General features: G+C 52.9%; 6 protein-coding genes across 8 annotated transcripts; 3 read left to right on the forward strand and 3 right to left on the reverse strand.

Moving 5' to 3' along the window:
* Window positions 1-3956: 3956 nt before the first annotated feature.
* LOC115599793 (feather keratin 1-like) lies at window positions 3957-5112 on the reverse strand. The gene is made up of 2 exons (XM_030465914.1): window positions 5028-5112; window positions 3957-4694 (listed from the first exon to the last, which is right to left on the reverse strand). The coding sequence occupies exon 2, from the start codon at window positions 4672-4674 to the stop codon at window positions 4339-4341; it is 336 nt and encodes a 111-aa protein (XP_030321774.1). The 5' UTR covers window positions 4675-4694; window positions 5028-5112; the 3' UTR covers window positions 3957-4338.
* A 1740-nt stretch (window positions 5113-6852) lies between these two features.
* Window positions 6853-8105, forward strand: LOC115599794 (feather keratin 1-like). Of its 2 annotated transcripts, none has more exons than XM_030465916.1 (2): window positions 6853-6883; window positions 7379-8105. In XM_030465916.1, exon 2 carries the CDS (start codon window positions 7400-7402, stop codon window positions 7733-7735), a length of 336 nt encoding a protein of 111 aa, XP_030321776.1. In that variant the 5' UTR covers window positions 6853-6883; window positions 7379-7399; the 3' UTR covers window positions 7736-8105. The 2 variants fall into 2 exon arrangements, with proteins under 2 accessions (XP_030321776.1, XP_030321775.1); XM_030465915.1 differs by lacking the exon at window positions 6853-6883 and adding an exon at window positions 6934-7014.
* A 2615-nt stretch (window positions 8106-10720) lies between these two features.
* On the reverse strand, window positions 10721-11875 carry LOC115599792 (feather keratin 1-like). Its single transcript, XM_030465913.1, has 2 exons — window positions 11791-11875; window positions 10721-11458 (listed from the first exon to the last, which is right to left on the reverse strand). The coding sequence occupies exon 2, from the start codon at window positions 11436-11438 to the stop codon at window positions 11103-11105; it is 336 nt and encodes a 111-aa protein (XP_030321773.1). The 5' UTR covers window positions 11439-11458; window positions 11791-11875; the 3' UTR covers window positions 10721-11102.
* Window positions 11876-13615: 1740 nt separating this feature from the next.
* Window positions 13616-14868, forward strand: LOC115599795 (feather keratin 1-like). Of its 2 annotated transcripts, none has more exons than XM_030465922.1 (2): window positions 13616-13646; window positions 14142-14868. In XM_030465922.1, the coding sequence occupies exon 2, from the start codon at window positions 14163-14165 to the stop codon at window positions 14496-14498; it is 336 nt and encodes a 111-aa protein (XP_030321782.1). In that variant the 5' UTR covers window positions 13616-13646; window positions 14142-14162; the 3' UTR covers window positions 14499-14868. The 2 variants fall into 2 exon arrangements, with proteins under 2 accessions (XP_030321782.1, XP_030321781.1); XM_030465921.1 differs by lacking the exon at window positions 13616-13646 and adding an exon at window positions 13697-13777.
* A 2615-nt stretch (window positions 14869-17483) lies between these two features.
* Window positions 17484-18639, reverse strand: LOC115599791 (feather keratin 1-like). The gene is made up of 2 exons (XM_030465912.1): window positions 18555-18639; window positions 17484-18221 (listed from the first exon to the last, which is right to left on the reverse strand). The coding sequence occupies exon 2, from the start codon at window positions 18199-18201 to the stop codon at window positions 17866-17868; it is 336 nt and encodes a 111-aa protein (XP_030321772.1). The 5' UTR covers window positions 18202-18221; window positions 18555-18639; the 3' UTR covers window positions 17484-17865.
* Window positions 18640-20926: 2287 nt separating this feature from the next.
* On the forward strand, window positions 20927-21318 carry LOC115599799 (feather keratin 1-like). The gene has a single exon (XM_030465938.1). It carries the CDS (start codon window positions 20927-20929, stop codon window positions 21260-21262), a length of 336 nt encoding a protein of 111 aa, XP_030321798.1. The 3' UTR covers window positions 21263-21318.
* Window positions 21319-22387: the final 1069 nt, after the last annotated feature.

Consider the following 22387-nt stretch of genomic DNA (forward strand, 5'->3'; position numbering starts at 1 on the left):
TGGACTATCAGGCTGAAAGGTCTTGGTTCTCCCCTCACCTTTCTGGAGCAGTGCTGGCTGTAGCCCATAACAGTGAGTTTGCCTTCTCCCTTTCCAGTGGCTTCCTGGTAGGGGTTGCCACCTGGATAGAGCAGATCTCATAGAAAGATGTCCCTGTCCTTGCTTGGGTTCCAGTAACATTTTCCTTGCCTGACTCCCACCACCACAGGCCGAGCTAGCACACCAAAGTGACCAAATAACAGTAAATGAACATCTGGGCATCCAGTCTAATATCAATATAAGGCACAGGTGACAATCTGTCCTGAGGCCAGTACTTTGGAGATACTGAAGGAATTTTATGTTTATTAATTCATTTGTTTATTAATGAGGATCCCTGGCCTCAAGTTGGTCCAGGGAGGTTTAGATTGAATATTAGGAAAAATTTCTTTAATGAAAGAGTGGTCAAGAATTAGAACAGCCTGCCCAGAGAAGTGGTGGAATCACCATCCCTGGAGACATTAAACAAACATGTAGATGTGGCACTTCAGGACATGGTCTAGTGGGCATGCTGGTGCTGGGATGATGTAGTTGGATTTGATGATCTTAGAGGTCTTTTCCAATATTAATAGTTCTATGATTCCATGATTCTATGGTTCTATAGATACAATCTGGCCCTGCTTTGCAGAAAGGGGCTGAAAATCACCTGTGGATGGAAAGTAAACAATAAATCCTTCTTTGTCTCTGCATTGATTCTGTGTTTGGTCTTTGCATTGATTCATTAAATGTCATTTATCTTTGCCCACAGGTCTTTGCATCTTGTTTTAATCTTATTTTGTCCCAATTACACATTGAGGAGGGGGAGTGACAGAGCACCTGCCAGTCAGACAAGGTCAGCTCACCACACTCCTTTTGGCATTCTGTCCGGAGCTCGAGTCAATGGCACTTTGGCACTGAGCATGCTAGAGCTGTAGTCATCACAACTTGGCAGGCTGCTGTGTGAGTCAGGGAGCTTCCTTGTTGTACGGCTTCCCTCTGGGTTTGGCTGAGCTTGGGAACATGTTGAAGGAACCAAAGGGTGTGCGCTATGTCCTGGTACTGTGGTCATGACTGTGCCGGGGGAGCCTTCCTGTGAGGAGGATGAAGGAATGAACCTTCCTCTTCCCTTCTGGGACTGATATGGGCTGGTTTGTTGTGCAGGTCCTGATTCACTTCTCTGCCCTACTCTGAGGTGTTTCATAGGACTAATGAGCACCCTTGGCCTGTTGCACGGGGTGTGGACTCTGGTGCCATGCTGGTGTAAAATAAGAAAACTTTCTGGGTGTGGTGGCAGTGAAACATACCCTGAGGTGGCCAATGCCTGGGTGGCAGCCTTCAGCTCTGAGTTGGGGCTTGGGTTCTCTCTGCCTGTTGAGCCACGACTCAGCTCAGAGGACTGTAGTTGGGATAGGGAGCCCAAGCACCTCTGAGAACACTGTGATTGAGTCACGGATCCAGCCTCCATCTGGGAACACTGTAGCTGAGGCAGAGACCCAAACCACACATGAGGGCAGCATGGTTGAGGTAGGGATCGTAACACCCTCTGCAGTAATTGCCCCAGCAGTGGAAAAGAAATAGTGGACAAGGAATTGAACAAGTCCATTGAGACTCCTAACATTTGAATAATACCTCTGTGTTGGCAGAAACATATTGCCCAGATTTGGATATGCCAGGTGTGAAGAAAGCCTTTTCCCCTGCCGGAAAGGTTGAAGACAATCTCTCACTCTGTCTGCACATCCTTCTCACCTTGCTCCTTCCCTCAGTGATCGCAGGGCTCCCTGGGAAAGTTTCCATGGAAAGGGAGAAAGAGACAGAAACAGGGCAGGGGGAGAGGAAGTCATTGTGCAATAAGAGTCACAAAGGGCTGTCCAGAAGCTCTCCAAAGCAGTGTGGAGACCATCAGCAAAGAGCGTGGAGATGAAGGGCAGCACCTGAACTGCTGCAGGGCGTAATTGGGCACAGTGACACGTGGCTGCCCAGAGCCCTGAGTAGGTGCTGGTTTGGTAGCTCTGATCAAGTCCCCCCACGAGTTCCTCAGCCTGTGGCAAGCAGCAGCCCAAAAGAAGGGCCAAGAAAACCATAATGGGATTCTGGAACGTTTCCAAGGAAGGGCAAGGGAGATGGTGAAGGGTCTAGAGCACAAAGCTTATGAGGAGAAACTGAGGGAACTGATAACTGAATCTGGAGAATCATAGAAGCATTGAATGGATTGGAAGGGACCTTGAAGATCATCCTGTTGTAATGTGCCTGCCAAGGACAGGAAGAACTTCAGCAGGACAAGGTTGCTCAAAGACCCATCAAAGATGACCTTGAGCACTTACACAAATGAGGCAGCCACAACTTTTCAGGGCCACCTCCCCAGCTCTCCTGTAGCCCCTTCAGGCACTGGAAGGCTGCTGTAAGGTGTCCTTGGAGCCTTCTCTACCTAAAGATGAACAATGCCAACTCCCCCAGCCTTTCTCAGAGGGGTGGTGCTCCATCAGTCTGATCACCTTTGTGGCCCTCCTCTGCACCTGCTCCAAGAGTCCCAGCTTCTTCCTGAGCTGCGACCTCCAGAAATGGACACTCCAGATGCGGCTGCTGGAGTAGGTGGAGAAGTTCAGAAAGCAGGGCATCACTCTAAGCATGATTAATCATATCAAGAGCAACAGGGCATAGAGAGCCACCGCAAAACCATCCCTCAAGACGCTCTTCCCACACCTGAGCCACATCTGCATCCCTGGGCATCCTGGGAGAGTATCTGCTGGAGAAAAAATGAAAACCCAGAGGCACGGGCTGTGATGCAGCAGAACTTTAATGAGTCAAAAGAAGGAAGCAAGGACACTATGAGTGCAGGGAGCAACCTGGATAGGAGGGAGTGGAGAAGGGGAAAGGCAGGCATGCCTTTTTTCCTTCTCCCTTCTCTTCCTGCTTCTCTTTCTTTGCCTCTCCCTGTTTGCTTTGGCATCCTGGGAGGATTCCATCCATTCCTCTGCCTGTGGTCCTGATCCGTGCCAGCCTGGATCTGTGTGTTCTGCCTCCAGCTCCCGACGGCTGCTGACCCCAGGAGTCCAGCCTGGACTTTCCCAGGGCTGCCCTGCAGCCTGGGTGGTGACGTGAGAGTTGTTGGGGGGAGGGGGGGAGGAGCATGGTATCAATTTTCCTGTATAGTTGAATATATTTAGTAATTTTTTCCTTTTCATCATTACTGTTTTATTAAAGCTGTGTAGTTTAGTTTCCAACCCATAAGTCTCTCTCCCTTATTCTCTCTCCTTTCTTTATCAGGGAGGGGAGGGGCATTAATAGAGAGCATCTGTTACTCAGTTTAATTGCAGGGCCAGTGTTAAACCCTGACAGATTTATTGGTGCCCAACGTGGTGCTCGAGTTAATTAGCTCAGTCACGGTTTCACATTGGCCCGGCAATTAAGCCAAATGACACACGTGCAGGTGATTTTCAGCCCCTTTCTGCATAGCAGGGCCAGACTGCTTGTAGTGGTTGCTTTGGAAGACGAATCCCTTAATACTAAATGTCCCCTCTGCCTCCTCCTTGTTTCTCTTGCAGAGCACAATGTCCCATGGGATGGAATATCCCTTGGGTGAGTCTGACTCATCACTCAGCAGGCTGTGTCATCTCACAGCCTCTTGTCTGTCCCCAGCCTCCTGGCCTTTGGGAGCGAGGTTGCAGACGCAGCCTTGCTGCTTTGCAAGCCCTACTCCGCTAAAGCCAAAGACTTGATGTGTTATCAGAACTGTTCCAGCTACAACTAGCCAGCACAGCACTCTGATGGCTGCTATGGGGAATGCTTCTTCCATCCAGGTCAGGCCCAACACAAGTGTGTTAAGAACCAGTGCAAAACCAGAACACCCTCCCAGAACCTCCCTTGAGCAACATCTGTCTGCTGGGCAATATTGGGAAATCATCTGCAAGAGAAAGGATAACACATAGGCAGGGGCTGGGATGCAGCAGAATTTTAATGAGTCAAAAGAAGGAAACAAGTTCAGTCTGAGTGGAGGTCACAAGATGGGGGTGGACAAAGGGCAAATGGAATCTGTGCAACACAGCGGTGGCAGAGATCCTGGCAGGTGTCCTTCCATGTGCTCCACAGCGGGAGCAGGGCCAGCAGGTCCTCCCTGGTCTGGCTTTGTGTTGCTGAGAGCCCAGGGGAGCCCCAGAGAAGAAGGGCACGGGAGGGAAAGGAGAGAGTGGATGGAAGAGGGCAAAGGCAGGCACGGGCCGTGCTTTGGCAGAGCCCAGGCTGGCCTCGCCCTTTGGCAAGGGGGGGTTGCGGTTGCTCAGCACCTTCTGGGTCATGATGAGCCCTGATCAAGGCCATCTCCAGACTTTAGCAGGGCAGGCACCTGCTGCCACAGTAGCCACTGCCAAAGCCCCCAAGGCCATAGCCTCCAAGGCCAAAGCCCCCAAGGCCAAAGCCCCCAGAGTTGATGGGCACTCCCTGAGAGCTGAGGATGCTGCCAACGGCAGCGGAGGTGGAGGAGCCCACGGCGGTGTTCTGCGGGAAGGAGCTGAGGATGGGTCCGGGCAGGGTCACCACCACAGGGGAGGGCTGGATGACGACGGAGGAGTCCTGGCACTGCCTGACACAGGGCTCATTGCAGCTGTTGGCCAGCGGGGTCGGGCCACAGGGCCGGCATGGCAGACAGCGAGTGTTGCAGGACATGTCCTGGGCTGGAGGTGCACCTGGGAGAAAGAGGAGGGGAAAGCTGAGCAGAAGGGAGGGTGAGAAGGGACATGCCAGCCAACCATGAGGGAGACCCTTACATTAATTCCAAAGGAGACCTGCCAAATGTGACAAAGCCTAGAAGGAACTCCTCCTAGGTAATAGCTCAGGAGACATCTCAACAAAGCCTCAGCCTCTCTCCATGCCGCACTGTCTGCACTCATCCTTTTCCCAAGACACACATCCCTATCCCCCAGAGTAGGACAAGTGTACAGCTTTGTGCTGAGAAATCCCAAAGAAAGAAGGGGAAGAGGAGGTGTAGGAAAAGGAAGACAAAAGCGCTCCAAACTCACCTTCTTCTCAAGGAGATGGAGTTGAGTGGGGTGGATGGGAGAGTGAGGAGCAGGGCCCGCTTTTATACTGCTCCTGCACTGCCCCAGGCCCACCGTCACTGCACAGGGACAGTAATTTTCCAGCAGACTCACCTCCACACCAGAAGATCCTCCCCAATGGCTCAGGATGCTTTTTGGATTTCATCAACACTCTTGTTTCATTTCCTCATTCATTTTCCTTCATGCCCGTGACATGAAGGTCATGGAGCCTCTTTCCAAGCACTCAGATGAGAAGCCCAAGTTTTCTCCTGAGAAGGATCATGTCAGGAGAGCCAGATATGCCCCCAGCAGCTGCGAGAAGGCTCTGTACAGACAGAGAAGTTGGGTCTGGGGAAATCTGGTGGTTGGTGTTGTTTTTAACTCTCTCGGAATACATCTCGGAATTACTAGCAAATTCCTCCCTGGCAGCTCATCCCTCCTTCTGCCTCTAGGATGCTGCCTTTTGACGTCACTGCTCTGCCATGACTGGCCAAAGCAGGTCACCTTAAACATCTGTCTGTTTTCATGAGTGCTGGCCTCATTTCATTTCTTGCTCCTGCACCAGGAGGTGACTTAGGTGCTGGTCTTGGACTGCAGGCTTTCTCAGGTGTGGTAGCCAAGGCAGTCCTTGATTCCCATGTTCACAACCACTTTTTCCCTCTGAGGGGCATTTATGCATCACCTGTCTCTTGCCCATGAAAGAATCATAGGATCCTGGAGGTTGGGAGGGACCTCTTCAGATCCTCTACTCCAAACAACCCCATTCAAAGCCATCACAGCCCTTCAAAGATAGTCATGGCCAGCCAAGTCCCATCAATCTCTCAGTACCTACAAAGATGGAGAAGCCAGAGCCTGACTGTCAGTCCTCAAACAGGGCTTTACTTCCCCTCACACTAACAGAGTGTGTCTTTTTTTATGTCTCATTGGACTTTCTCTTCTTTCATCTGCGATGCCACCCCCTCTGTTGACAGGAGAGGACTCAGGTGGCTCTGGCTCCATGATCTTCACTCCCACTTTAGCTCTTCCAGCCATTGTGATGAAGTGTGCCCCAGGGACTTCTCTCTTCCAGGGGGAACACCCCCACCTCTCACAGCACCTCCTGCCTCAGGGGCTCCAGTCACTTCCCGGGCTCTGTGGCCCTTTGCTAAACATGCACCAGTCTGGCCGTGCCTCTCTCATTCCATGGAGTCACAGAGCCCGGAACTGGGCAGAGCAGGGATCAGCTTTACAAGCTGGAGACGTGGGCACCTGGGAACCTCATGCGAATCGTGGGTCAGGGCAGTCCCTGGTCTCAGTTCCAGAGGGGAATGAAGGGATTGAGGGCAGCCCTCTGGAGAAGGGCTCAAGGATACTGGTGGATGAAAAGCTGAACATGAGCTGGCAACCTGTGCTCACGGAGCAGAAAGCCAGACGTGTGCTGGGACACTTTTAGAGCAGAGTGGTCAGGAGGTGGAGGGAGGGGATCCTGCCTCTCTACTCCAGGCTGGTGAGGCCCCAGCTGGAGCAGGGTGTCCAGCTCTGCGCTCTGAAGCAGAGGGCAGACGTGGAGCTGGTCAAGCAGATGCAGAGGAGGGCTGTAAGGCTGCTCAGAAGGATGTCAAACTCCCCTGTGAGGTCAGGCTGAGAGAATTGTGGGTGTTCAGCCTGGAGAAGGACACGCTCTGGGGAGACCTTATTTCAGCCTTTCAATGCTTAAAGGAGGCTTTTAAGAAATGTGGGACAGATTGTTTAGTGGGGCCTGTTGCAACAGTCATGGCAGAAATGAGGAAATGAAATGTCAGCACTGATGGAATCCAAAAAGCATCCCGAGCCATTGGGGAGGATCTTTTGGTGTGGAGGTGAGTCTGCTGGAAAATTACTGTCCCTGTGCAGTGATGGTGGGCCTGGGGCAGTGCAGGAGCAGTATAAAAGCGGGCCCTGCTCCTCACTCTCCCATCCACTCCTCTTGCCTCTCTCTTGTGGGCACAAGGTGAGTATGAAAGCCTTTCTCCCTCTTCTCCTTGTCCTCCTCCTGCTCATAGCTGTCCCTTAATAGTGGACTGGGTCTTGGAACTGCTTGTCGTGGGAGAGGGAAGGGAGCAGCAGATGAAGTGTGGTCAGAGGTTTGGACTTGGTTAGGCATCTCCAGAGCTATGGGTGAGACATGGATCTCCTTGAGCTTGGTTGCTATTAGAAGGGTTCTTTTAGGGCTCAGGAGAAGATGAGGCCTGTGGAGCTCGCTAGGAAACTTCCAGCTCTCACCTCCAACTCGTGAATTCTCTCCCTCTAGTTGGTGTGACAGACCACTGCTTACCTACGTCTCCTGCTCAGCTTTCCCCTCCTCTTTCTCCCAGGTGCACCTCCAGCCCCAGGACATGTCCTGCAACACTCGCTGTCTGCCATGCCGGCCCTGCGGCCCGACCCCGCTGGCCAACAGCTGCAATGAGCCCTGTGTCAGGCAGTGCCAGGACTCCTCCGTCGTCATCCAGCCCTCCCCCGTGGTGGTGACCCTGCCCGGACCCATCCTCAGCTCCTTCCCGCAGGACACCGCCGTGGGCTCCTCCACCTCCGCTGCCGTTGGCAGCATCCTCAGCTCTCAGGGAGTGCCCATCAACTCCGGGGGCTTTGGCCTCGGGGGCTTTGGCCTTGGGGGCTATGGCCTTGGGGGCTTTGGCAGTGGCTACTGTGGCAGCAGGTGCCTGCCCTGCTAAAGTCTGGAGATGGCCTTGATCAGGGCTCATCATGACCCAGAAGGTGCTGAGCAACCGCAGCCTCCCCTTGCAGAAGGACACGGATGCCCTGGGCTCTGCCAAAGCACGGCCCATGCCTGCCTTTCCCCTTCTCCACTCCTTCCTATCCCTCTGCTTCTGTTTCCTTCTTCTCTTGTGCTCCTCAGGGCTCTGATCAACATAAAGCCAGCCCAGGAAAGACCTGCTGGCCCTGCTCTCTCTGAGGGTCAGGCAAGTGGATACTGCCTGGATCTCTACCACAACCATCGCATGGAGCCTCTCCCCTGCCCTGGGTGCTCCCTGCACTCAGAGTGTCCTTGCTTCCTTCTTTTGACTCATTAAAGTTCTGCTGCATCACAGCCCGTGCCTCTGGGTTATCATTTTTTCTCCAGCAGATACTCTCCCAGGATGCCCAGGGATGCAGATGTGGCTCAGGTGTGGGAAGAGCGTCTTGAGGGATGGTTTTGCGGTGGCTCTCTATGCCCTGTTGCTCTTGATATGATTAGTCATGCTTAGAGTGATGCCCTGCTTTCTGAACTTCTCCACCTACTCCAGCAGCCGCATCTGGAGTGTCCATTTCTGGAGGTCGCAGCTCAGGAAGAAGCTGGGACTCTTGGAGCAGGTGCAGAGGAGGGCCACAAAGGTGATCAGACTGATGGAGCACCACCCCTCTGAGAAAGGCTGGGGGAGTTGGCATTGTTCATCTTTAGGTAGAGAAGGCTCCAAGGACACCTTACAGCAGCCTTCCAGTGCCTGAAGGGGCTACAGGAGAGCTGGGGAGGTGGCCCTGAAAAGTTGTGGCTGCCTCATTTGTGTAAGTGCTCAAGGTCATCTTTGATGGGTCTTTGAGCAACCTTGTCCTGCTGAAGTTCTTCCTGTCCTTGGCAGGCACATTACAACAGGATGATCTTCAAGGTCCCTTCCAATCCATTCAATGCTTCTATGATTCTCCAGATTCAGTTATCAGTTCCCTCAGTTTCTCCTCATAAGCTTTGTGCTCTAGACCCTTCACCATCTCCCTTGCCCTTCCTTGGAAACGTTCCAGAATCCCATTATGGTTTTCTTGGCCCTTCTTTTGGGCTGCTGCTTGCCACAGGCTGAGGAACTCGTGGGGGGACTTGATCAGAGCTACCAAACCAGCACCTACTCAGGGCTCTGGGCAGCCACGTGTCACTCTCCTTCCCCTTTTCAGCGTGTAATTGGATTAAAACTTGATTAAAAGATTAAAACTTGATTCAAGAGTTCAAGATGAAAGATGTTTAAGGAATCAATTCAAAGGCCAAGATACATTTATATAGTATGCAGAGATCTACTGATTGACCTACAGTTTGCACCTCAAAGTGCTCTTTCTACTATCAGAAAACCTTATCTACCCGTTCCCACTGGAGGCACCTGGTACCAGGACATTTCAGTGTCCCGATGGCAAATTCGTTATTTACAGCTCTTTATTCTCCTTCAGGGTCCGGCACTTCACAAAACTCCTCTAATCCACAAAGCTGATCTTCTGCTGTTCTCCTACGGTTTACTTTCTATGCTGTCCTGGTTTGGGCCAGGATAAAGATAGCAGTTTGTCTTGTACTTTTGCTTTCAGCTAAGTCTCTTGTATGTAGCTGCACTTGCTGAAATTAACAGCAAGTTTCTCAGTCAGTGTCTGCTTTTGGGACTGATAACGCTCGATGTTTAGAGTTACTGCTAGAGACTGGTGTGCAGAACCAAGGACAGTGCTCTGTTCTGAGGAACCTTTTGCCCTTCGGAAGGAGAGGAGTGAAGAGGTCACACCTGAAGCCCTCCTTTGGGGAGGACCAGACAAGATAAATGACCAAAATTGACCAAACAGAGTATTCCATCCCATAGACATCATACTCAGTATAAATTTGAGGGATCGCGAGGGTCTAAACCCTTCCTTCTTCCTTCTTCCTTCTCCCTTCTCTTCCTGCTTCTCTTTCTTTGCCTCTCCCTGTTTGCTTTGGCATCCTGGGAGGATTCCATCCATTCCTCTGCCTGTGGTCCTGATCCGTGCCAGCCTGGATCTGTGTGTTCTGCCTCCAGCTCCCGCCGGCTGCTGACCCCAGGAGTCCAGCCTGGACTTTCCCAGGGCTGCCCTGCAGCCTGGGTGGTGACGTGAGAGTTGTTGGGGGGAGGGGGGGAGGAGCATGGTATCAATTTTCCTGTATAGTTGAATATATTTAGTAATTTTTTCCTTTTCATCATTACTGTTTTATTAAAGCTGTGTAGTTTAGTTTCCAACCCATAAGTCTCTCTCCCTTATTCTCTCTCCTTTCTTTATCAGGGAGGGGAGGGGCATTAATAGAGAGCATCTGTTACTCAGTTTAATTGCAGGGCCAGTGTTAAACCCTGACAGATTTATTGGTGCCCAACGTGGTGCTCGAGTTAATTAGCTCAGTCACGGTTTCACATTGGCCCGGCAATTAAGCCAAATGACACACGTGCAGGTGATTTTCAGCCCCTTTCTGCATAGCAGGGCCAGACTGCTTGTAGTGGTTGCTTTGGAAGACGAATCCCTTAATACTAAATGTCCCCTCTGCCTCCTCCTTGTTTCTCTTGCAGAGCACAATGTCCCATGGGATGGAATATCCCTTGGGTGAGTCTGACTCATCACTCAGCAGGCTGTGTCATCTCACAGCCTCTTGTCTGTCCCCAGCCTCCTGGCCTTTGGGAGCGAGGTTGCAGACGCAGCCTTGCTGCTTTGCAAGCCCTACTCCGCTAAAGCCAAAGACTTGATGTGTTATCAGAACTGTTCCAGCTACAACTACACAGCACAGCACTCTGATGGCTGCTATGGGGAATGCTTCTTCCATCCAGGTCAGGCCCAACACAAGTGTGTTAAGAACCAGTGCAAAACCAGAACACCCTCCCAGAACCTCCCTTGAGCAACATCTGTCTGCTGGGCAATATTGGGAAATCATCTGCAAGAGAAAGGATAACACATAGGCAGGGGCTGGGATGCAGCAGAATTTTAATGAGTCAAAAGAAGGAAACAAGTTCAGTCTGAGTGGAGGTCACAAGATGGGGGTGGACAAAGGGCAAATGGAATCTGTGCAACACAGCGGTGGCAGAGATCCTGGCAGGTGTCCTTCCATGTGCTCCACAGCGGGAGCAGGGCCAGCAGGTCCTCCCTGGTCTGGCTTTGTGTTGCTGAGAGCCCAGGGGAGCCCCAGAGAAGAAGGGCACGGGAGGGAAAGGAGAGAGTGGATGGAAGAGGGCAAAGGCAGGCACGGGCCGTGCTTTGGCAGAGCCCAGGCTGGCCTCGCCCTTTGGCAAGGGGGGGTTGCGGTTGCTCAGCACCTTCTGGGTCATGATGAGCCCTGATCAAGGCCATCTCCAGACTTTAGCAGGGCAGGCACCTGCTGCCACAGTAGCCACTGCCAAAGCCCCCAAGGCCATAGCCTCCAAGGCCAAAGCCCCCAAGGCCAAAGCCCCCGGAGTTGATGGGCACTCCCTGAGAGCTGAGGATGCTGCCAACGGCAGCGGAGGTGGAGGAGCCCACGGCGGTGTTCTGCGGGAAGGAGCTGAGGATGGGTCCGGGCAGGGTCACCACCACGGGGGAGGGCTGGATGACGACGGAGGAGTCCTGGCACTGCCTGACACAGGGCTCATTGCAGCTGTTGGCCAGCGGGGTCGGGCCGCAGGGCCGGCATGGCAGACAGCGAGTGTTGCAGGACATGTCCTGGGCTGGAGGTGCACCTGGGAGAAGAGGAGGGGAAAGCTGAGCAGAAGGGAGGGTGAGAAGGGACATGCCAGCCAACCATGAGGGAGACCCTTACATTAATTCCAAAGGAGACCTGCCAAATGTGACAAAGCCTAGAAGGAACTCCTCCTAGGTAATAGCTCAGGAGACATCTCAACAAAGCCTCAGCCTCTCTCCATGCCACACTGTCTGCACTCATCCTTTTCCCAAGACACACATCCCTATCCCCCAGAGTAGGACAAGTGTACAGCTTTGTGCTGAGAAATCCCAAAGAAAGAAGGGGAAGAGGAGGTGTAGGAAAAGGAAGACAAAAGCGCTCCAAACTCACCTTCTTCTCAAGGAGATGGAGTTGAGTGGGGTGGATGGGAGAGTGAGGAGCAGGGCCCGCTTTTATACTGCTCCTGCACTGCCCCAGGCCCACCGTCACTGCACAGGGACAGTAATTTTCCAGCAGACTCACCTCCACACCAGAAGATCCTCCCCAATGGCTCGGGATGCTTTTTGGATTTCATCAACACTCTTGTTTCATTTCCTCATTCATTTTCCTTCATGCCCGTGACATGAAGGTCATGGAGCCTCTTTCCAAGCACTCAGATGAGAAGCCCAAGTTTTCTCCTGAGAAGGATCATGTCAGGAGAGCCAGATATGCCCCCAGCAGCTGCGAGAAGGCTCTGTACAGACAGAGAAGTTGGGTCTGGGGAAATCTGGTGGTTGGTGTTGTTTTTAACTCTCTCGGAATACATCTAGGAATTACTAGCAAATTCCTCCCTGGCAGCTCATCCCTCCTTCTGCCTCTAGGATGCTGCCTTTTGACGTCACTGCTCTGCCATGACTGGCCAAAGCAGGTCACCTTAAACATCTGTCTGTTTTCATGAGTGCTGGCCTCATTTCATTTCTTGCTCCTGCACCAGGAGGTGACTTAGGTGCTGGTCTTGGACTGCAGGCTTTCTCAGGTGTGGTAGCCAAGGCAGTCCTTGATTCCCATGTTCACAACCACTTTTTCCCTCTGAGGGGCATTTATGCATCACCTGTCTCTTGCCCATGAAAGAATCATAGGATCCTGGAGGTTGGGAGGGACCTCTTCAGATCCTCTACTCCAAACAACCCCATTCAAAGCCATCACAGCCCTTCAAAGATAGTCATGGCCAGCCAAGTCCCATCAATCTCTCAGTACCTACAAAGATGGAGAAGCCAGAGCCTGACTGTCAGTCCTCAAACAGGGCTTTACCTCCCCTCACACTAACAGAGTGTGTCTTTTTTTATGTCTCATTGGACTTTCTCTTCTTTCATCTGCGATGCCACCCCCTCTGTTGACAGGAGAGGACTCAGGTGGCTCTGGCTCCATGATCTTCACTCCCACTTTAGCTCTTCCAGCCATTGTGATGAAGTGTGCCCCAGGGACTTCTCTCTTCCAGGGGGAACACCCCCACCTCTCACAGCACCTCCTGCCTCAGGGGCTCCAGTCACTTCCCGGGCTCTGTGGCCCTTTGCTAAACATGCACCAGTCTGGCCGTGCCTCTCTCATTCCATGGAGTCACAGAGCCCGGAACTGGGCAGAGCAGGGATCAGCTTTACAAGCTGGAGACGTGGGCACCTGGGAACCTCATGCGAATCGTGGGTCAGGGCAGTCCCTGGTCTCAGTTCCAGAGGGGAATGAAGGGATTGAGGGCAGCCCTCTGGAGAAGGGCTCAAGGATACTGGTGGATGAAAAGCTGAACATGAGCTGGCAACCTGTGCTCACGGAGCAGAAAGCCAGACGTGTGCTGGGACACTTTTAGAGCAGAGTGGTCAGGAGGTGGAGGGAGGGGATCCTGCCTCTCTACTCCAGGCTGGTGAGGCCCCAGCTGGAGCAGGGTGTCCAGCTCTGCGCTCTGAAGCAGAGGGCAGACGTGGAGCTGGTCAAGCAGATGCAGAGGAGGGCTGTAAGGCTGCTCAGAAGGATGTCAAACTCCCCTGTGAGGTCAGGCTGAGAGAATTGTGGGTGTTCAGCCTGGAGAAGGACACGCTCTGGGGAGACCTTATTTCAGCCTTTCAATGCTTAAAGGAGGCTTTTAAGAAATGTGGGACAGATTGTTTAGTGGGGCCTGTTGCAACAGTCATGGCAGAAATGAGGAAATGAAATGTCAGCACTGATGGAATCCAAAAAGCATCCCGAGCCATTGGGGAGGATCTTTTGGTGTGGAGGTGAGTCTGCTGGAAAATTACTGTCCCTGTGCAGTGATGGTGGGCCTGGGGCAGTGCAGGAGCAGTATAAAAGCGGGCCCTGCTCCTCACTCTCCCATCCACTCCTCTTGCCTCTCTCTTGTGGGCACAAGGTGAGTATGAAAGCCTTTCTGCCTCTTCTCCTTGTCCTCCTCCAGCTCATAGCTGCCCCTTAATAGTGGACTGGGTCTTGGAACTGCTTGTCATGGGAGAGGGAAGGGAGCAGCAGATGAAGTGTGGTCAGAGGTTTGGACTTGGTTAGGCATCTCCAGAGCTATGGGTGAGACATGGATCTCCTTGAGCTTGGTTGCTATTAGAAGGGTTCTTTTAGGGCTCAGGAGAAGATGAGGCCTGTGGAGCTCGCTAGGAAACTTCCAGCTCTCACCTCCAACTCGTGAATTCTCTCCCTCTAGTTGGTGTGACAGACCACTGCTTACCTACGTCTCCTGCTCAGCTTTCCCCTCCTCTTTCTCCCAGGTGCACCTCCAGCCCCAGGACATGTCCTGCAACACTCGCTGTCTGCCATGCCGGCCCTGCGGCCCGACCCCGCTGGCCAACAGCTGCAATGAGCCCTGTGTCAGGCAGTGCCAGGACTCCTCCGTCGTCATCCAGCCCTCCCCCGTGGTGGTGACCCTGCCCGGACCCATCCTCAGCTCCTTCCCGCAGGACACCAACGTGGGCTCCTCCACCTCCGCTGCCGTTGGCAGCATCCTCAGCTCTCAGGGGGTGCCCATCAACTCCGGGGGCTTTGGCCTCGGGGGCTTTGGCCTTGGGGGCTATGGCCTTGGGGGCTTTGGCAGTGGCTACTGTGGCAGCAGGTGCCTGCCCTGCTAAAGTCTGGAGATGGCCTTGATCAGGGCTCATCATGACCCAGAAGGTGCTGAGCAACCGCAGCCTCCCCTTGCAGAAGGACACGGATGCCCTGGGCTCTGCCAAAGCACGGCCCATGCCTGCCTTTCCCCTTCTCCACTCCTTCCTATCCCTCTGCTTCTGTTTCCTTCTTCTCTTGTGCTCCTCAGGGCTCTGATCAACATAAAGCCAGCCCAGGAAAGACCTGCTGGCCCTGCTCTCTCTGAGGGTCAGGCAAGTGGATACTGCCTGGATCTCTACCACAACCATCGCATGGAGCCTCTCCCCTGCCCTGGGTGCTCCCTGCACTCAGAGTGTCCTTGCTTCCTTCTTTTGACTCATTAAAGTTCTGCTGCATCACAGCCCGTGCCTCTGGGTTATCATTTTTTCTCCAGCAGATACTCTCCCAGGATGCCCAGGGATGCAGATGTGGCTCAGGTGTGGGAAGAGCGTCTTGAGGGATGGTTTTGCGGTGGCTCTCTATGCCCTGTTGCTCTTGATATGATTAGTCATGCTTAGAGTGATGCCCTGCTTTCTGAACTTCTCCACCTACTCCAGCAGCCGCATCTGGAGTGTCCATTTCTGGAGGTCGCAGCTCAGGAAGAAGCTGGGACTCTTGGAGCAGGTGCAGAGGAGGGCCACAAAGGTGATCAGACTGATGGAGCACCACCCCTCTGAGAAAGGCTGGGGGAGTTGGCATTGTTCATCTTTAGGTAGAGAAGGCTCCAAGGACACCTTACAGCAGCCTTCCAGTGCCTGAAGGGGCTACAGGAGAGCTGGGGAGGTGGCCCTGAAAAGTTGTGGCTGCCTCATTTGTGTAAGTGCTCAAGGTCATCTTTGATGGGTCTTTGAGCAACCTTGTCCTGCTGAAGTTCTTCCTGTCCTTGGCAGGCACATTACAACAGGATGATCTTCAAGGTCCCTTCCAATCCATTCAATGCTTCTATGATTCTCCAGATTCAGTTATCAGTTCCCTCAGTTTCTCCTCATAAGCTTTGTGCTCTAGACCCTTCACCATCTCCCTTGCCCTTCCTTGGAAACGTTCCAGAATCCCATTATGGTTTTCTTGGCCCTTCTTTTGGGCTGCTGCTTGCCACAGGCTGAGGAACTCGTGGGGGGACTTGATCAGAGCTACCAAACCAGCACCTACTCAGGGCTCTGGGCAGCCACGTGTCACTCTCCTTCCCCTTTTCAGCGTGTAATTGGATTAAAACTTGATTAAAAGATTAAAACTTGATTCAAGAGTTCAAGATGAAAGATGTTTAAGGAATCAATTCAAAGGCCAAGATACATTTATATAGTATGCAGAGATCTACTGATTGACCTACAGTTTGCACCTCAAAGTGCTCTTTCTACTATCAGAAAACCTTATCTACCCGTTCCCACTGGAGGCACCTGGTACCAGGACATTTCAGTGTCCCGATGGCAAATTCGTTATTTACAGCTCTTTATTCTCCTTCAGGGTCCGGCACTTCACAAAACTCCTCTAATCCACAAAGCTGATCTTCTGCTGTTCTCCTACGGTTTACTTTCTATGCTGTCCTGGTTTGGGCCAGGATAAAGATAGCAGTTTGTCTTGTACTTTTGCTTTCAGCTAAGTCTCTTGTATGTAGCTGCACTTGCTGAAATTAACAGCAAGTTTCTCAGTCAGTGTCTGCTTTTGGGACTGATAACGCTCGATGTTTAGAGTTACTGCTAGAGACTGGTGTGCAGAACCAAGGACAGTGCTCTGTTCTGAGGAACCTTTTGCCCTTCGGAAGGAGAGGAGTGAAGAGGTCACACCTGAAGCCCTCCTTTGGGGAGGACCAGACAAGATAAATGACCAAAATTGACCAAACAGAGTATTCCATCCCATAGACATCATACTCAGTATAAATTTGAGGGATCGCGAGGGTCTAAACCCTTCCTTCTTCCTTCTTCCTTCTCCCTTCTCTTCCTGCTTCTCTTTCTTTGCCTCTCCCTGTTTGCTTTGGCATCCTGGGAGGATTCCATCCATTCCTCTGCCTGTGGTCCTGATCCGTGCCAGCCTGGATCTGTGTGTTCTGCCTCCAGCTCCCGACGGCTGCTGACCCCAGGAGTCCAGCCTGGACTTTCCCAGGGCTGCCCTGCAGCCTGGGTGGTGACGTGAGAGTTGTTGGGGGGGGGGGGGGAGGAGCATGGTATCAATTTTCCTGTATAGTTGAATATATTTAGTAATTTTTTCCTTTTCATCATTACTGTTTTATTAAAGCTGTGTAGTTTAGTTTCCAACCCATAAGTCTCTCTCCCTTATTCTCTCTCCTTTCTTTATCAGGGAGGGGAGGGGCATTAATAGAGAGCATCTGTTACTCAGTTTAATTGCAGGGCCAGTGTTAAACCCTGACAGATTTATTGGTGCCCAACGTGGTGCTCGAGTTAATTAGCTCAGTCACGGTTTCACATTGGCCCGGCAATTAAGCCAAATGACACACGTGCAGGTGATTTTCAGCCCCTTTCTGCATAGCAGGGCCAGACTGCTTGTAGTGGTTGCTTTGGAAGACGAATCCCTTAATACTAAATGTCCCCTCTGCCTCCTCCTTGTTTCTCTTGCAGAGCACAATGTCCCATGGGATGGAATATCCCTTGGGTGAGTCTGACTCATCACTCAGCAGGCTGTGTCATCTCACAGCCTCTTGTCTGTCCCCAGCCTCCTGGCCTTTGGGAGCGAGGTTGCAGACGCAGCCTTGCTGCTTTGCAAGCCCTACTCCGCTAAAGCCAAAGACTTGATGTGTTATCAGAACTGTTCCAGCTACAACTACACAGCACAGCACTCTGATGGCTGCTATGGGGAATGCTTCTTCCATCCAGGTCAGGCCCAACACAAGTGTGTTAAGAACCAGTGCAAAACCAGAACACCCTCCCAGAACCTCCCTTGAGCAACATCTGTCTGCTGGGCAATATTGGGAAATCATCTGCAAGAGAAAGGATAACACATAGGCAGGGGCTGGGATGCAGCAGAATTTTAATGAGTCAAAAGAAGGAAACAAGTTCAGTCTGAGTGGAGGTCACAAGATGGGGGTGGACAAAGGGCAAATGGAATCTGTGCAACACAGCGGTGGCAGAGATCCTGGCAGGTGTCCTTCCATGTGCTCCACAGCGGGAGCAGGGCCAGCAGGTCCTCCCTGGTCTGGCTTTGTGTTGCTGAGAGCCCAGGGGAGCCCCAGAGAAGAAGGGCACGGGAGGGAAAGGAGAGAGTGGATGGAAGAGGGCAAAGGCAGGCACGGGCCGTGCTTTGGCAGAGCCCAGGCTGGCCTCGCCCTTTGGCAAGGGGGGGTTGCGGTTGCTCAGCACCTTCTGGGTCATGATGAGCCCTGATCAAGGCCATCTCCAGACTTTAGCAGGGCAGGCACCTGCTGCCACAGTAGCCACTGCCAAAGCCCCCAAGGCCATAGCCTCCAAGGCCAAAGCCCCCAAGGCCAAAGCCCCCAGAGTTGATGGGCACTCCCTGAGAGCTGAGGATGCTGCCAACGGCAGCGGAGGTGGAGGAGCCCACGGCGGTGTTCTGCGGGAAGGAGCTGAGGATGGGTCCGGGCAGGGTCACCACCACGGGGGAGGGCTGGATGACGACGGAGGAGTCCTGGCACTGCCTGACACAGGGCTCATTGCAGCTGTTGGCCAGCGGGGTCGGGCCGCAGGGCCGGCATGGCAGACAGCGAGTGTTGCAGGACATGTCCTGGGCTGGAGGTGCACCTGGGAGAAAGAGGAGGGGAAAGCTGAGCAGAAGGGAGGGTGAGAAGGGACATGCCAGCCAACCATGAGGGAGACCCTTACATTAATTCCAAAGGAGACCTGCCAAATGTGACAAAGCCTAGAAGGAACTCCTCCTAGGTAATAGCTCAGGAGACATCTCAACAAAGCCTCAGCCTCTCTCCATGCCACACTGTCTGCACTCATCCTTTTCCCAAGACACACATCCCTATCCCCCAGAGTAGGACAAGTGTACAGCTTTGTGCTGAGAAATCCCAAAGAAAGAAGGGGAAGAGGAGGTGTAGGAAAAGGAAGACAAAAGCGCTCCAAACTCACCTTCTTCTCAAGGAGATGGAGTTGAGTGGGGTGGATGGGAGAGTGAGGAGCAGGGCCCGCTTTTATACTGCTCCTGCACTGCCCCAGGCCCACCGTCACTGCACAGGGACAGTAATTTTCCAGCAGACTCACCTCCACACCAGAAGATCCTCCCCAATGGCTCGGGATGCTTTTTGGATTTCATCAACACTCTTGTTTCATTTCCTCATTCATTTTCCTTCATGCCCGTGACATGAAGGTCATGGAGCCTCTTTCCAAGCACTCAGATGAGAAGCCCAAGTTTTCTCCTGAGAAGGATCATGTCAGGAGAGCCAGATATGCCCCCAGCAGCTGCGAGAAGGCTCTGTACAGACAGAGAAGTTGGGTCTGGGGAAATCTGGTGGTTGGTGTTGTTTTTAACTCTCTCGGAATACATCTAGGAATTACTAGCAAATTCCTCCCTGGCAGCTCATCCCTCCTTCTGCCTCTAGGATGCTGCCTTTTGACGTCACTGCTCTGCCATGACTGGCCAAAGCAGGTCACCTTAAACATCTGTCTGTTTTCATGAGTGCTGGCCTCATTTCATTTCTTGCTCCTGCACCAGGAGGTGACTTAGGTGCTGGTCTTGGACTGCAGGCTTTCTCAGGTGTGGTAGCCAAGGCAGTCCTTGATTCCCATGTTCACAACCACTTTTTCCCTCTGAGGGGCATTTATGCATCACCTGTCTCTTGCCCATGAAAGAATCATAGGATCCTGGAGGTTGGGAGGGACCTCTTCAGATCCTCTACTCCAAACAACCCCATTCAAAGCCATCACAGCCCTTCAAAGATAGTCATGGCCAGCCAAGTCCCATCAATCTCTCAGTACCTACAAAGATGGAGAAGCCAGAGCCTGACTGTCAGTCCTCAAACAGGGCTTTACCTCCCCTCACACTAACAGAGTGTGTCTTTTTTTATGTCTCATTGGACTTTCTCTTCTTTCATCTGCGATGCCACCCCCTCTGTTGACAGGAGAGGACTCAGGTGGCTCTGGCTCCATGATCTTCACTCCCACTTTAGCTCTTCCAGCCATTGTGATGAAGTGTGCCCCAGGGACTTCTCTCTTCCAGGGGGAACACCCCCACCTCTCACAGCACCTCCTGCCTCAGGGGCTCCAGTCACTTCCCGGGCTCTGTGGCCCTTTGCTAAACATGCACCAGTCTGGCCGTGCCTCTCTCATTCCATGGAGTCACAGAGCCCGGAACTGGGCAGAGCAGGGATCAGCTTTACAAGCTGGAGACGTGGGCACCTGGGAACCTCATGCGAATCGTGGGTCAGGGCAGTCCCTGGTCTCAGTTCCAGAGGGGAATGAAGGGATTGAGGGCAGCCCTCTGGAGAAGGGCTCAAGGATACTGGTGGATGAAAAGCTGAACATGAGCTGGCAACCTGTGCTCACGGAGCAGAAAGCCAGACGTGTGCTGGGACACTTTTAGAGCAGAGTGGTCAGGAGGTGGAGGGAGGGGATCCTGCCTCTCTACTCCAGGCTGGTGAGGCCCCAGCTGGAGCAGGGTGTCCAGCTCTGCGCTCTGAAGCAGAGGGCAGACGTGGAGCTGGTCAAGCAGATGCAGAGGAGGGCTGTAAGGCTGCTCAGAAGGATGTCAAACTCCCCTGTGAGGTCAGGCTGAGAGAATTGTGGGTGTTCAGCCTGGAGAAGGACACGCTCTGGGGAGACCTTATTTCAGCCTTTCAATGCTTAAAGGAGGCTTTTAAGAAATGTGGGACAGATTGTTTAGTGGGGCCTGTTGCAACAGTCATGGCAGAAATGAGGAAATGAAATGTCAGCACTGATGGAATCCAAAAAGCATCCCGAGCCATTGGGGAGGATCTTTTGGTGTGGAGGTGAGTCTGCTGGAAAATTACTGTCCCTGTGCAGTGATGGTGGGCCTGGGGCAGTGCAGGAGCAGTATAAAAGCGGGCCCTGCTCCTCACTCTCCCATCCACTCCTCTTGCCTCTCTCTTGTGGGCACAAGGTGAGTATGAAAGCCTTTCTGCCTCTTCTCCTTGTCCTCCTCCAGCTCATAGCTGCCCCTTAATAGTGGACTGGGTCTTGGAACTGCTTGTCATGGGAGAGGGAAGGGAGCAGCAGATGAAGTGTGGTCAGAGGTTTGGACTTGGTTAGGCATCTCCAGAGCTATGGGTGAGACATGGATCTCCTTGAGCTTGGTTGCTATTAGAAGGGTTCTTTTAGGGCTCAGGAGAAGATGAGGCCTGTGGAGCTCGCTAGGAAACTTCCAGCTCTCACCTCCAACTCGTGAATTCTCTCCCTCTAGTTGGTGTGACAGACCACTGCTTACCTACGTCTCCTGCTCAGCTTTCCCCTCCTCTTTCTCCCAGGTGCACCTCCAGCCCTAGGACATGTCCTGCAACACTCGCTGTCTGCCATGCCGGCCCTGCGGCCCGACCCCGCTGGCCAACAGCTGCAATGAGCCCTGTGTCAGGCAGTGCCAGGACTCCTCCGTCGTCATCCAGCCCTCCCCCGTGGTGGTGACCCTGCCCGGACCCATCCTCAGCTCCTTCCCGCAGGACACCAACGTGGGCTCCTCCACCTCCGCTGCCGTTGGCAGCATCCTCAGCTCTCAGGGAGTGCCCATCAACTCCGGGGGCTTTGGCCTCGGGGGCTTTGGCCTTGGGGGCTATGGCCTTGGGGGCTTTGGCAGTGGCTACTGTGGCAGCAGGTGCCTGCCCTGCTAAAGTCTGGAGATGGCCTTGATCAGGGCTCATCATGACCCAGAAGGTGCTGAGCAACCGCAGCCTCCCCTTCAGAAGGACACGGATGCCCTGGGCTCTGCCAAAGCACGGCCCATGCCTGCCTTTCCCCTTCTCCACTCCTTCCTATCCCTCTGCTTCTGTTTCCTTCTTCTCTTGTGCTCCTCAGGGCTCTGATCAACATAAAGCCAGCCCAGGAAAGACCTGCTGGCCCTGCTCTCTCTGAGGGTCAGGCAAGTGGATACTGCCTGGATCTCTACCACAACCATCGCATGGAGCCTCTCCCCTGCCCTGGGTGCTCCCTGCACTCAGAGTGTCCTTGCTTCCTTCTTTTGACTCATTAAAGTTCTGCTGCATCACAGCCCGTGCCTCTGGGTTATCATTTTTTCTCCAGCAGATACTCTCCCAGGATGCCCAGGGATGCAGATGTGGCTCAGGTGTGGGAAGAGCGTCTTGAGGGATGGTTTTGCGGTGGCTCTCTATGCCCTGTTGCTCTTGATATGATTAGTCATGCTTAGAGTGATGCCCTGCTTTCTGAACTTCTCCACCTACTCCAGCAGCCGCATCTGGAGTGTCCATTTCTGGAGGTCGCAGCTCAGGAAGAAGCTGGGACTCTTGGAGCAGGTGCAGAGGAGGGCCACAAAGGTGATCAGACTGATGGAGCACCACCCCTCTGAGAAAGGCTGGGGGAGTTGGCATTGTTCATCTTTAGGTAGAGAAGGCTCCAAGGACACCTTACAGCAGCCTTCCAGTGCCTGAAGGGGCTACAGGAGAGCTGGGGAGGTGGCCCTGAAAAGTTGTGGCTGCCTCGTTTGTGTAAGTGCTCAAGGTCATTAAAACAAATAATTTTCGAGGCTGGCAGGGAACTTTAATCTCATCCAGTTCCAACCCCCCTGCCATCGATATTGAGTCCTCTCTCTTCATGACGTTGGTCAGAGTCCTGTCCAGACTGGCTTTAAAATTTTTACAGGGATGGTGCTTCCTTCCCAGGGCAACCTCTCTGGGTAACCTCTTCTAGTATCTCATCACTGTTATCATGAAGAAATTCTGCAGTTCCAATCTAATTCTATCCTCCTTTATGCTGATCCTTGAAGCTCTCCAGTTTTCACT

This window comes from Calypte anna, chromosome 27, assembly GCF_003957555.1.
Source record: "Calypte anna isolate BGI_N300 chromosome 27, bCalAnn1_v1.p, whole genome shotgun sequence".
Lineage (NCBI taxonomy): Eukaryota > Metazoa > Chordata > Aves > Apodiformes > Trochilidae > Calypte > Calypte anna.